We start from the raw sequence: 14,990 nt of genomic DNA on the forward strand, positions 1-14,990 counted from the left end.
AAGCAGTGTACATTTTAAAATCTATTTGCATAACTAGTACTTATAATGATAGAGTTCATGTTGATGTTAACATATGGAGGATTCAGCAAATACCATTGGTGAACATGTATATGTGAGGTCAGACCAATGTGAGGACTGGAAACATGGTTATATGTGGGACAGACAAGACTGTCCATGACTGTTGCAGTCTATAGCTTACTTGTTTGTGCTGTACACATTTTTTCACATAGTGTTAATGTGCCTTGCTTCAAAGCAATTAGTGGCAACATGACACATCTTCTGCCACCTTGCCCTGTCATGGGCTGCTGCTTCCCAGTTGCTGGGGTCAACCAGACATGCTTTCAAGTTTGACTTCAGTGTGTCTCTATATTGTTTGTACAGGCCACCATGAAAATGGGTGCCTTGCTTTAGCTGACCATAAATATGGCCTTGAGTATGCTCGAATTGACCGTGTGAACAAGATGCCTGGACCAATGCAGCTGAGCTTTTATGAGCTTGCTTTGAACGCTAGACAAAAACAACAATTAAGGATTTTGGAACTGGAAACCTTGTCCCACCATTTGACCCTGCAAACAGACCAAAGACAGCATATATGAACCTGTGATATGTTGTCCACATCTCACAACCAAATAGAAGTGTTGGTCTGACTGATTAAATATGACCATGTAGATCATTATATAACAGTATATAATTATATAATTGCAACAAATCTTGTACAAATTCTGTCAAGTAAGGTGTCTATGAAAAGGTTATGATTTGCTGAATATGATTATGCTATTTGTATCATTTTTGTATTTGAAGTTATGAGCACTGGCTCTATACCTGTATTTCAAATATGTTTGATCCTGAAGTAACACCCACAAGGTATTTAGTCTGCACAGCTTGAAGGGACTATTCAAATTAAGTGGCTCATCAAGGAACACTTAACTCACAATGGACCACAGGAGACGCCTATCTGCACTTAATGGACTTTCCTGCTGTGACTGAGCAAAATCATGCATGGACATGTGACTTGCCCATGTGACTCCAAACACCATCTTGCTACCTGTAATTTTCCACTAGCTGTGCTGAGGGCTTTGTTTGAAACAATGGATTTCCCTCCACATAGCAGAAGCTATAAAAGGCCCTGGAAACATCTCAATTTTTCCTTTTTCCTGCTCAAACCTATGGACTATGAACTTACCCTAATGGGAACAGTCTAACCAAGAGACTGAGGACATTCCAATGATTTGGAAGCAACCAGAGACTTGACTTAAGCTAGCAGTTTATTCCATCACTGCTACAAGTCTGAACCAAGAACGTTGTAATTATTGTATGTATTTGATTCCTTTAACCAATTTTAACTCTCACCTTTCTTTCTATAAGTAAACCTTTAAATTTTAGATACTAAAGGATTGGCAACAGCATGATTATTGCGTAAGATATGAGTTATATATTGACCTGGGTGTGTGGCTGGTCCTTTGGAATCAGAAGAACCTTTTCTTTGATGAAATGGGTTTTAAAGAACCACTCATCTTTAAGTCTAGTGTTTTTGGTAGTGATACAAGGACTGGAATATCTAAGGAAACTGCTTTTCTGACTTCTTGTTAGTCAATGTGGTGAAACAAAAGTTTACTTTTGTTGCTGGTTTGGTATATCTTATGGGAGAATAACCACCAGTTTTGGGGGGAGGTATCTGCCCTATTTCTCAGCAGTTTTTCCTGAATTTGGTATTCTTAGATGTGACCCACAAAGGCGCGGTTACAATGTGATAGGCAACAAGAGTCCTGTGGCACCTTAAAGACTAACAGATGTATTGGAGCATAAGCTCTCATGGGTGAATACCCATTTCATCAGGTAATCATGATAGGTAATCTCATAATCAATTGTGACATTCTGTGACAGCGTATTCCCTTGGTAGCAAAACTTCTCCATGAACCTGAGAGGAGCTTTGCTGATCTTAATAATGTATGAGCATCCCCCGGCAAAGGTTGGTACAGTAATTCAGTTTTCTTTAGGCTGATTGTGAAACTAAAATGACTGATTGCACAAGCAGAGTGATCAGTTATAATGTGAACGTCATCAATCTAGTGAGCAACCAATGCATGGTCATCAGCAAATTAAAGCTCCTTAATTAGTAAATATTCCACTGTCATGCGAGCACAGAAGCATTGCAGATTGAACAGCTTCCCATCAGTGTTGAACTGGATAAATACTCTGTCAATGTCCTAAAATACATCCATAGGCATAGTGGGGGAAAAAAGGGCCGGAAAGGAGTATGGAGACAGCATGCAACCTTGTTTGGTGTCACTGGGGAGTGGGAAGGGGTTTGATATCTCACCATTTTCCACCTCTCCAGCCATCATCCCATCATGGAAGGATCGAATGACAGAAATAAACTTTGCAAGATATAGAAAGATGAACAGAAATTTTCAGTCTCTCTCAAAACTTTGTCAAAAACTTTAGTTTAGTCAATGAACACCATATAAAGACCACAATTCTGCTCCCAGCAATTTTTCTGAAGCCAGTGGGCTGTGAAGATCATGTCTATAGTGCTCTTTCCAGACTGAAATTCAAATTGAGACTCTGGGAGGATGGTTTCCACAACATAGGTGTTAAGTCTATTCAAAATGACCTGTGCAAGAATTTTCCCAGCAACAGAGTTGGGAAATGCTGCCGTGATTATCACAGGTTGTCCTAGCATCTTATCTTTATAAAGCAGTGGTTCTCAGCCCACGGGCCACTTGTGACCCAATCAGTACATAGCTGTGGCCCATGTGACATCCGCAGGGCCATACAGGTAGTATATATATTGTGTGGATGAGATCCATGCTGCATATGCAACCTACAATGGTAAATAGGTTGAGAACTACTGCTATACAGGTAGACAATGCTGGCATCCTTGAAATCCTCTAGTACTGACTTTTGCTCTCAGATAATGCAGAAGAGCAATGTGAGGTCCTTTGTAGTATGGTAGCTACCCTGCTTATAGATCTCTGCTGGAATGTCATCCATTCCAGGTGTTTTTCCTTGTGACATGTGCTTGATTGCTGTTATGGTCTCATATAAGGTAGAGACTAGTGCAAGTTCTTTTAGCGGATGTTCTGGAAGAGTATCAATTACTTCCTCAGAAATACTGGAAGGGTGATTAGGAAGCGAACTGAAATGTTCCGTCTACTGGTCAAGTATATCCTTTTTGTCCTTTGAGAGTCAATTGCTGTCCATTGTCATTATGCATGCAGGGGTTATCCAGCACTTGGGGCCATACACAGCACAGAGTCCAGCAAAAAAGCTTGTACTTATAATGTAGATATCTTAAATGTACCAATGTTTTTTCTGTTTGTAGAGCAGTAGTGGGAATATGGCCTCTTCAGATTTGGAAGATTTATGCTCTCACATCAACACAAAGATTTTGACTATCAAAAAGACTCTTCAGTTAAGAAACATGGGTAAGAAAGCTCAGTAGGTGTTTTTTTATTCATGGGAGTGTATCTGGGTATGTGGATTATATTTAGTAAAGGATTTTCCATCAAGTATTGAAGATCTAAATGCTCATCTCAAAATGCTATTTTACTATTACTTATGTCCAATGTGGGATAACTTTTGTTGATGCTGATCTTGCTATAGCTGTGTCCTCTTTTGGAAATGTATTATGTAAATCTGAGGAAGCCAACCAAGAATTCAGTGTTTGTGAAACATGCCAGTCTACTTTACCTACCTGAAGGAGCTGGGGCTCTCTGAGTAGAGGAGAGGAACTTAACAGACATGGAGGACAACCAGAAAAGGCAGGGACAAGAGTGTGGGATCAAAGGAACAATAACAAGGAACTAGAGGGGATACCAAACAGAACCTGGGGAAATGAATGGTTCTAGTTTGACAGCGTTTTAGACTGATGGTTTATTCACGGAACAGATACAGCATGGCCAGTGACACAGTAAGCTTTCCCATACTACCCCCACCTAAAATTACCTGTAGGCATAAAAGAGTAGGTTATTGTCTGCGCATACGTCCTTGGCTTCTCTCTCAAACTGCTTACAAAAGGGGCTGTGGGTTTTTTTTAAATGTTAATGCTGCATATGGTTACAGAAAGCAAAAAAAAAAAAAAAAAAAAAAAAAACAACCCAGCATCCTTAAACAGTACAGGTATCTGGATAGAAATCTGACCTCTGTCTGTCAAACTAGTTTTTCCACCATCCTAGATGTTAGAGGTGAGGTGAAATGTGGCCATGAAGTGATCATTTGAAACTATAGTGACAGCAGTTTCAGTGGAGTGGAGACATCAGAAGCCAGAGGCAAGAGGGTGGTGCATGGAGTTGGAGTAGAGGAATTCAAGGCAATGGTTATAGACAGTACATTCACTGAATTCAGAGATAAAGAGTAGAAGATAGTCTGGGCATCATCTGTAGAAATAGGAAGGATCCAGCATCCGTTATCTTTTAGGAGCGGGAGGCCTTAGCTTGTCTATCATGTGAGGGGAAGGAACCTGTGGGATTTAGAGGCTGAGAGAGGTGAGGGAGGACTGAAGAGTGGGGACAAGGGAAGTCTCTCACAGAACCTTATTTTTTTTAGTGTGAGAGTGCAATACTTTAATTCTTTAGTACCGCAGAATTGGTCGTGAGTCAAAGCTTAGCAGAATGCTTTCTACCTCCAAGCTGGAACAGAAAGGCCTTGAAGATGTTCGTCAATAGGAGATGAAAATGCTTCTAGCCCTTTTCTTTTTTTCCAGGCAAAATCTACCAAAATAAGTAGCTATATTTAGGAATATCAGCCATTTATTAATTGATAAATTTGTATCTCACTGGTTGACTTTTTTCTATATGTAAATAGTTACATTATAGACTGGGCTGGTAGTACTGCCTATAATTAAGGTTGCCCATTACTTCCCATAATAAAACCCTGTTTTCAGTTGCTGACAACTTTGTGAAGCTTTAACTGTTTGGGCTTAAATTTTTCATGTGTGGTGTCTGCCTCAAGCTGAAATTTTTAGGGTAATTTGCAGACGAAAATATTTCAACTATATCTGAGAACAAGGCTAGGGGAAAATACTTTGTTTTCCCCATGTTCAAATGCTCTTTAGACCAACTTTTCTTTGAACAGCTCTAGTGCCCCCCTTGCTCTGGAGCAGGGGGACAGCCTTTGTGGCAGGGATGTGTCTTTTGCCATCCCCATGAAAATATGCCCAAATTTGGCCAAATTCTAAGCCTTTGATAAATCACAGTTTGCCTGTGCTCCGTGGTGACTTATTCAATTGTAGTAGTTAAATCTCTGAAGAAGCTATGTTCACTAAGCATGTTCAGGACTCTTACAGCTCCAAGTACTGATCAGACCACACATGTGCCATTCCCACAGAGCAAGTGAGCATGCTTCATTCCCTCACAGCTCCTACATGAGACCAAATTGCATGTGTCAGCCCCACAATGTAACTGAGCATGCTCTAGCCCAGGGTTGCAGGGGCCAAGCTAAATGTTCCCTGTAGTGGCTGGGATGGAGCTGGACACTAAAAGTCAGAACAGGGAGCCTGTCTTTCTTCTGTTCTCAAGGACTGCCCTTCAGGCACACAGACAGTGTGGAGGAGGGAGTGGTCTGATTTTTAGCTTGAACATTTCAGAATTACAAACAACCTCCATTCATAAGGTGTTTGTAACTGAGATTCTACTGTATGTGATCATCTGATTATAGACTGAACTATAATGGATATGCACAAGGGGGGCCAAATTCAGGTTGCTCAGGCAACCTTAATTCTGCTATTTCATAACCTTTGAGTGCTTGACTTTGCAAGTTTAGTAATGTTCTTTTAACAAAGGTGTGTGTGTGTGTGTGTGTGTGTGTGTGTGTGTGTGTGTGTGTGTGTGTGTGTGTGTGTGTGTGTGTGTGTGTGTGTGTGTGTGTGTGTGTGTGTGTGTGTGTGTGTGTGTGTGTGTGTGTGTGTGTGAGAGAGAGAGAGAGAGATGGTTGATTTGCAGTGCTTTTTACTGTTTTGCTGAGATCTAACTCATTCTATTTCCAGCTCTCATCCGTCTTGCTGGGATGATACTGAGCACTTTAGCCCACAGAATAATGACCCCTGTTCAAAGAGAACAGTGCCTTCCATTCTTTGCCAGAAGGTTGAGAACTATGATGTGGAGTTTCAGGGAGTAGGGAAGGAATTCAGAAAATGTTTGGTGGTAGAGATGGGAGATGTGTGAACCAGGCACTTGTGGGGTGTGTGTTTTGTTTTGTTTTGTTTTTTTCAATTTTGAGCTTGCACTCTCTCTCTTTCTCTGTCTGACAGGTCAGGAGCCATCCTTGAAATCTGTGCTCTGTAAAATAGGGCATGAAATGTTTCTCCTCAATGATCTCCTGAATAAAATGGAAATAGAAGTTGAGCATCAAGAAAAACTAAAGAATTCGCTCAAGGTAATCTTTTATTTTGTTCTGCTTGTAGCATCCTAATATAAAAATGGGAAGCTTTAAAGGAATCTCTCAGACCTATCCAGAATGGTTCCTTTCTAGGTCATTAGGTGGTATGTCTCTGAGCTATGAGAATGTTATAGTAAGTGAGTTGAGCAGAGAAGTATAATGCATTCATTGCAACATCAAAATATTGATCATGGTTGTTTTTACATTTTGGGACTGAACCAATGGGCTTTGTGTCAGGCCTTTTTCCCCTCATCAGATTGGAAATATTGCCTATGAAATGGACTCTTCTTTCTTCCTGGCAGAGCTAGCCTCATGTAGTCTTATTCTCCTGCAGAAGAAATCTGCACCTGAGCTGAAATGTGTCTCCATAATTGTCCATCTTATCTGCTCAAACCGTTAGTGAAACCAGGATTTCTGAAGCCAGCGGGGCAAGTTGTGTGCTCATTTGTATGTCATTACCCAGAATATTCTTTCATTTTACAACTATTTTCTAGCACTGTTATCTGCGCTGTGACAATGAAATGATTTGTATACACTGGTCCTACAATGCATACATTTGTATTCACTTGTATGTGATTACTCCCATGACTTTAATTTATTGCTCTTATTACATATTTCCTCTGAGTATAGTTCTATTATGAAAATACTGTCACATTCAGTTTTCTTAAATTTCAGTGATAGTCCCACTTAATTACAGGAGAATTACAAGGAAACGGTGAAATCATGTAAGGGGAAAAAAAAAACTTTAGGCTGTGAAGAGACAATGGTAGCCTGACACCAAATCAGCACCAGATAGTAATGTAAAATAGATCTATTGTGTAAAACTTCTGTACCTTCCTGTCATTCTCCCCCATGCCCTGAGATTGGTTTAGTAAGTCTGGCAACCCTTGGGTATCCTGTCATGTCAATCAAATTATTGAAACTGAAATCTTATTTACAAGAGTTACTGGTGAGAATATGATTCTCTAGAAGCAATTAGTTGCTGTGGAAATAATGATGTCACACAAAATTATAACTTCAGGTTGAGGATAAAGAGCAGGAAGAGACAAAGCTTCAGAAACAAAGCTCCTGTTTGCATAAAACTGTCCTTAATAATAAAAAATCAGGAACAACAATGAAATTATGACGAACAAGCAGAATTGATTCTAAATGTTCAGAGCTGTCAGTCTTGCGGTGTGATCTCACTGGTGCCCTCACCTCCGAAGTTTGGCTTCTTTTGCATGCTAATAAGAAGTCTTGGAGCGCCTTCCTTGACTCTTAATTGCAGCCAGCTTTATTCTTCCTGTTTCCTCCCCCTGGCTAGTGGCAAGCAGAGTTTTATTCACTACAGTGGCCACCTTCTTTTTAGGTTTTTCCCCCTCTGTCTCTGGATCACTCTTAGGCCACGTCCAGACTAGGAATTAAAATCGATTTTAGATACGCAACTTCAGCTACGTGAATAACGTAGCTGAAGTCGAATTTCTAAAATCGAGGTACTCACCAGTCTGGACGGCGCGGCATCGATGTCCGCGGCTCTCCGCGTCGATTCCGGAACTCCGTTCGGATTGATGGAGTTCCGGAATCGATGTAAGCGCGCTCGGGGATCGATACACCGCGTCCAGACTAGACGCGATATATCGATCCCCGAGCAATCGATTTTAACCCGCCGATGCCGCGGGTTAGTCTGGACGAGGGCTTAGCTTCTCTGGCTCAAGTTATTTAGAATGAAAAGCAGTTGAATTTCTAGGCTTCACTGATTGCTTCTGGGGAGTTAAGCGTGAGGGTCTATGGTGAACAAACAGCAAAGTTCATTAATCACATTAAGGCATATTCGTTAAGGGTCATTCTCACATCATCTGGGTAGTAAACAGAACCATTTCCATTGCATCATTTTCAGTAACTTCAAACTATTGAAAGAGTCCAATATCCTTCATTTCAGGAGATGCAGGAGTCTTTTGAGAGGGACTATAATGAAGCACAGCACCTCTGTGAAAATATTCCTCCCCATCTGCCCAAAGCAATCCCAAAGTGGTACGTATTACTCACATAGGCAGATTTCCTGGTGACACTGGCAGTGTAAAAATCTGTATATCTCTGCTCCTAGTACTAGATATTAACTGCAAATCTTTGGGACTCAGTCAAGTTCTATATATTAGTAGCATTCCTGTTAAGTAGATCTAGAGTGCTAATGCTTCTTACCACATACTGTATTTTGTGCAGAGCAGCAGAGTTGGGGGGGTGGTCAAAGCAAAGGGCATGATGGAGGGAATGTTGCAAGAGGTGGAACAGAGTCCAGACAGTGGTGGGAAGTCTGAGCAGTTGGGAGTGAGGAATGTAGGGGATTGTTGTCGCAGTGCAAGGAAAAGTGGAGTCGTAAGGAAGGGGTCAGAGACCCTCTCTTCTAAAAATGTCTGCACTGACTTAATTTAGGTTTTATCACTGTTCCTGCATCCTCTCTCCAGTTCCTCAGCCTGTGGGTCCTATGGTGACATCTGTCTCTCCATGGAGAGGAAGTCTGAGAAGGGAGAACTGGGCTATGAGGGGCAGGCATAGACACGGGAGACAGGATGATACAGGAACAGTGGAGGTGTTCACATTCTGTTGCAAGGGTAATCATTACCAGGGAGCCAGAGGAAGTAGGGGGGAAGAGCTGGGCTGTGGTACATGGGCATATTGATAAATTATTATTTAAAAACAAAACAAAAACAAGGAAATGAAATACCCCCAAACTTTGTTACCGCAGATTTAAGGTTGCCCAGTTCTGCTTCATGCCCTTTCAGAACAGGGAGAGTGGCTAATTTTAAACCTCTGAAAACCACCCCGGCAATGCAACGTTAACTCGATCCTTTTTAAGAGATGCCCCAATACACCAGTAGCACAAATACTAGCACTCTAACCTAACAGATGATACAGAACATTTTGGGGACAGAGCATATGAGTTGCACCCTGCAAATCTGCGGATATCCACGGATCATGTTCGCAGATAGCGGATCAGATGCAGATACAAATTTTATATCCGCGCAAGGCTCTACATATGAGCACTGTAGAGCAAAGTCTAACATCTTCTCTTTGCTGAGGCAAAACTCAGGTTTAGATCAGATGTAGTGAACAGATGTAGTCTCCCTTTGGGGAGACTACAACCCTTGAACCTGCTCCGCACAAACTACCCCAGACTTGTTAAATGTTTCTACCCCTTCAGCCTTGCTCCGCAGATTCCGTCTGAGACATTGCCTTCACTTACCTCTCACTAAGCTTCAAAGACCACTATCATGTATGCCACCATACTGCTGACAATCCGTATGACAAGAACATATTCTTGTACACTTCTTCTGACACAGCCTACGAAATCCAGCACTGAAATGGGGCATACTTGATTCCACAAGTTGCACATGCATATCTCATTATATCATGGTCACAGCTCTGCAAAGCTGCTCCAGCCAATCATTCCACCACTCAATAAAGTTACACCCAGTGAAGCTGGAGTCCATGCAGACAAGTTTTGCAGTTCAAATCTGATGAACACAGTGCAAACAATAGCATTTTCTTTTAGTCAATCACATCTACTTATTAAGTTATAGATTAAGGCCAGAAGGCACCATTAGATCATCTGTCTGACCTTTGGTATAACACAGTCCATAGAATTTCATCCAATTACTCCTGTACTGAGCCTGTCTTTGATTAAAACGTATCTTCCAGAAAAGCATCCAGTCTTGATTTGAAGAGCTCAAGAGGTGGCGAGTCCATCAGTTCACTTGGTAGTCTAACCTTTGCACCATCTTTATTGAACCATTCCCAGTGGCTATTGCCAGCTCCATGAGGCAGGATTAAGATTGTGTTGCCTTAACTTGGTGTTTCCTGGTTTCCAGAGGTTTAAGTTTAGCCATTGTCTACATTCTGGAAGGGCAAAAAGCAGACCTAGGCAAACTTAACTCTGTATAAACAAAGTTTTTGAGCATTTAATTGTTGTTTCAGCGGGTGACACTAATCCCCCTTGGTCAATCTGAACTAATACTCTAACAGGTGTGACAAAGTTCCTCCTTTACCTTGGTGGGTCCTGCGCTTATTGGCGGATTTGCTCACCTCAGTGATCTTCCCCTCTGGTAGAACCCACAGTCTGGGTCAACTCCTCCTGTGTCTGATCAGGAGTTGTGAGGTTTGGGGGGAACCCGGGCCCGGCTTCTACTCCGGGTTCCAGCTCAGGGCCCTGTGGATTGCAGCTGTCTAGAGTGCCTCCTGTAACACCTGCCTGACAGCTGCAACTCCCTGGGCTACTTCCCCATGGCCTCCTCCAAACACCTTCTGTATCCTCACCACAGGACCTTCCTCCTGGTGTCTGATAATGCTTGATTGTCTGATAATTCCTCAATCCTCCAGTAGCACACCCTCTCAGTCTCAGCTCCTTGCGCCTCTTGCTCCCAGCTCCTCACATGCGCTTCCTCTCCTCTTGGCTCCTCCCCACCTGACTGGAGTGAGCTCCTTTTTAAAGCCAGGTGCCCTGATTAGCCTGCCTTGATTGGCTGCAGGTGTTCTAATCAATGTAGCTATCTCCACCGCCTTCTAGAAAGATTTTAATTGGCCCCAGGTGCCTTGATTAACCTGGAGCAACTGCCATTTGGTTACCATGGTACTAGGGATTTGTTTAGCCTGGGGCTAACATACCTGTTCCTCAGTACTTTACTGTAGCCATCTGGCCTTGCCCCATCACACAGGTTATCTTTGTGGTGGGGCACTGTACTGGTGGAGATGCCTTCTTTTAAATGAGACATCAAACCAAGATCATCAGCTGCACTGATATTACACTCTTATACTACCGTCAGGACATAATTATAGCGTGCAGTAACTTACCCACTGTCTCATACTGTTAGCCCAGTGACCAAAATTGCAAGTCAGTCTTTCATTATGTAACACTTCAACTTTATTTTAATGATTTTTGTACATTTACGTGGCAACTTTCCTCCCACAGAATGCCATAGCACTTAGCAAACAATACATAAATCAGTGAAATACATCCTTCTCTTCATATTGCTGCCCAGAATGTGTAGAGCAGAGACAGCCAAGTGACTGGCATACAGTACAACATTGGGGAGAAGGGAAACAGATTTTACCTAAGGATATTGATCTGAGGAGCTTGGTGGGCAGATTTTTTAAAAAGTACCATGGGTTTGGTAAAGTTCACTCAAAGTAGAAAAGATTGGCTTTTCCGATCCCATCTAGGAGAACTAAGCTGCAGACTCCATGAGGTTCAGTTTATTTGCATCACAGGATAAACAGATGAGTCAGTCTTACCAAGTTTTGAACTTGTGTTTCAGAGGGGTCTGATGATGAGACCAATAAGTGCATAACATGGCTCACGTTTTTGAGCCACAAGCAAATGGTGAAAAGTAAAGCCTCTCACGTTCTGTGGAATACTGTGGTATATTGAACTTGTAACTAAGCCTGGTAACAGTCTCTCTCTAGTTGAAAAATGAAGAGGTATAATGAATAGTCAATTAAAGTACATATAGCAAATGTGGTAATTTTGTCCTGTCAATCAGTGGGAGAAAAGGAATTGTAGATTTATGTGAGTAGAGATCTTGTAACTTGTTGGTATGTTCATAACTATGGATTATCAGCTATTTTTATACTTAATTTTCATTCATTTTACAGCACTGTGGGATTAATTGTGAAGTCTGAAGAACAATGTAAAGCTGCAGAACCTGAATGTGTAAAGAAACCCACAAAAGAGCCAAAATTTATTAAAGAAGCCCCTTTAATAACGGCACAGGAATTTGAAGGTGTTCCTGCGTAAGTAAGCAAGAGTTTTCCTCGATGATGTCAGGTACAAATGGGAGCCAAATTTAGGTTTTGGAAAAATTAGCTTTTACAAAATCAATGGCTGACCAGAATGTTTTATGAAATGTTTTAAGATTCCAGTGGAAATGGTGTTTACCCCAATCAGCACAATGCTGCAGTATTTGAGAATCATAAATGATATTGATTAGTAAGTAGAATTGGTCAAAACCTTTCACATAGTTTTTTTGCTTAAAAAAGGCTTTTTTCCAAAAATTAGACTTACAGTAATGTCAACACTATTTCATAAAAAATTCTGTTTTTGTGAAACATTCCATCACACTTTTAATCTAAAATTGTATGAAAATTGTGTTGAAATTCATTATAGAAATTCTTTGGGCTTGTTTAGTCAAGCAGTTAGTGCACTGCAGGCTGGGATGTAAATCTACAGTGCATTAGCATGCTATGTATTAGCTGTCCACGTGAATCTGCTACCTACCGTGCACTAAAAGTTTCTGAGTGTGCTTTGATCCGCTCTGCTTTGAAACAGGATTAGGTTAGTGAGCACTAGGAACTGTTAGTGCACAGAAGCATGGTCCACTTGGACAGCTAGTATGTGGCATGATAATGCACTGTAGATTTACAACCCAGCTTGCTGTACACTAACTATTTGATTAGACAAGCCCCTTGTTTCTTAAAAAACATGGTTTCAGTAGGAAAACTCAGTTCACATTCAAGTGTCTTCTGCATACTCCTATTTGTGGTTTCAAGGAGCTTGCACTATGAGCTTTCAAAATCTTCTGGTGAGCAGCATCAATTGGGGCCACTCACTCCTCCTTTACTGATCCTTTACAGATCATTCCAAAGTTATAAAATGGGGAGTAGCCCCAAATGCCTTTCAGTTCCTTCTAGATATCAGTGGTAGAGAGAGTGTAGATCACACTAGGTATCCTTAACTCTTACATGGTTGTTTTTCCTGCAGTCCATTGGAGGCTGTTTTTGTTTTATCATTAGATTGTCTCAGAGAAGCTGATTGACAGAGACAAGAGAGAGATCCATACAGCATGGGAATAATCTGATGCTGTGAAAGCAGAAAGGTCATTTCACACCCCTGCTCTCCAGGGAAGCTCTTTAGACCTAGTCAAGTGAGTCTAGCACTGTAAATTCAGATTCTGCTTGGCATAGGTGGCAATGAAGTCCCAGCATCTGTCCTGGTTGAGTAAGTTTGCGCCAGAAAGGCACTTCTTGACTCCAGAGAACCACTGGCCAAAGTGGTCCTAGCAACCAGATCCATTTGGGTTGATGGGAGTCCAATATTGAGGTCCTAGCACCAAGGACTCTGTAGAACTGCTTGCCAAAAGTGATTCTGTGTCCACCTTGTGCTGTACAGAGGTCCCTGGATCCACCTGGGTCAACTGAATTTGGTAGCAAGGATCCAGCACTGTTATCTCTGGAGAACCAACTTGGTTTTGTGAGCAACATAAAGAGATGAAAGTTCCTGGATCTGCCAATTCAACCAAGACAAGTGCTGAGGGTCAGATCAGGCAAAGTGGCATTGAGGTCTCCAGATCCATCTGAGCTGACCAAGTCCAGTGCTGAGGACTTGGCACCATTGATTGTGCTTAATATAAGCATCACTGCAGCTTCTGGATTCCTTTGTGTCAGGTAGGGTTCTGTACAGTTACTTTTTAAGAACCATCTGCTAAAGTGGTTCTATGGCTCTGATATAAGTAGCACCAAATGTTTTTGGTAAATAATGATTAAGAAAATGAAAAATTTCAATTTAAAAGCTCCATAACAGTTTGGCAGAAAAGAGTCTATTTCAAACCACGCAAAACGGAAACAACTCTGAAATTTTTTGTGAAACAGTTTTTCTGATTTTCCACCCTTTTCTACTGGTAATTTATTATAAAATAAAAGGGAAACTGACTATTTGGGTTTTGTTGTCCCAAAGGAAAGAAATAAAAAAACCCTTCAGATAGAGAAATTAATTTGATGAAAATTCAGTTATGATAATGTGTTTTAATACGCATATAGAAGCTTTTCTGTGGTAGTATGATTTTTTTTTTATTTTTTTTTTTTACCTGACTGTCACTATTAATCCTTTCTTTGGCAAATTAAAATTGGTTTTGATCATGAGGCTTGGTTCCAATGACTGCAAAGCTTCCCTGAGGCCACATGATTTTGCTAAAGCATTTTTCAAAATAACATAACACAATGGTTCTTTACTTTGTGGAAGGATACTGCTGGGAGCTGCAGGGTTATTTTCACATCTGAACTCTGGAATGTAGCCCAATCCTGAACAGTCTGTGAAAGACTTTTTCCACTCATCTGCATCCAAAAGACCTAGTGTCTGAACTTGGAACCATTGTTCTTCCGTTAAGTGCAAGAAAGGCTGTTTGTGCAGTGTTATTGCTGAGAACTGGCTGCTGTTTTTCCTGATCTTCAAATATTACTCTTGATTACCCATGTAGCTTCTGCTTAAAATGCATCATTCTCATGTTTCTGGTTTTTGGTCTTGGTAATGGAATACCTGGTTACTAGACACGTGGGCTAGCATAGGACTGGGAATCAGAACCTCTTAAATTACAAGGCACACACACACACACCCCTCCCTAAGGGTAATGAGTCTGCAGAGAGGGAAAATACTGTGTTTGTACCTTTTTCCCTCCCACTACATTGATGCATAAAGAAAGCCAGAAAGTTTATTCATTTGTTTAAATTACAGGTATTTTAAGTCTTGTGTTCCTGTCCTTTGCTGCAAGATTTTTGGGGAGCCTCAGATTTATGGGTTGTGAGTTGTCTCAACCCTAAATTGAAGAAGTGGGGGTGCTAAATTATTAAGAAAGTTCTTTGTCTAGACT

The 14,990-nt window shown here is 41.2% G+C and overlaps 1 protein-coding gene across 4 annotated transcripts in view; it reads left to right on the forward strand.

Moving 5' to 3' along the window:
• The window catches only part of SKA1 (spindle and kinetochore associated complex subunit 1), a 42,013-nt gene that overhangs the window by 10,990 nt on the left and 16,033 nt on the right, over positions 1–14,990 (forward strand). For 2 of the 4 annotated variants that reach the window (XM_050944779.1, XM_050944777.1), the window contains exons 2-5: positions 3,326–3,428; positions 6,251–6,375; positions 8,297–8,388; positions 12,004–12,141. In XM_050944779.1, the coding sequence (XP_050800736.1) occupies positions 3,341–3,428; positions 6,251–6,375; positions 8,297–8,388; positions 12,004–12,141 (443 nt within the window). In that variant the 5' untranslated portion in view covers positions 3,326–3,340. The remainder of the gene's footprint in view (positions 1–3,325; positions 3,429–6,250; positions 6,376–8,296; positions 8,389–12,003; positions 12,142–14,990) is intronic. The other 2 variants (XM_050944781.1, XM_050944778.1) reach the window with 1 other exon arrangement.

Source organism: Gopherus flavomarginatus, chromosome 3 (genome assembly GCF_025201925.1).
Source record: "Gopherus flavomarginatus isolate rGopFla2 chromosome 3, rGopFla2.mat.asm, whole genome shotgun sequence".
Lineage (NCBI taxonomy): Eukaryota > Metazoa > Chordata > Testudines > Testudinidae > Gopherus > Gopherus flavomarginatus.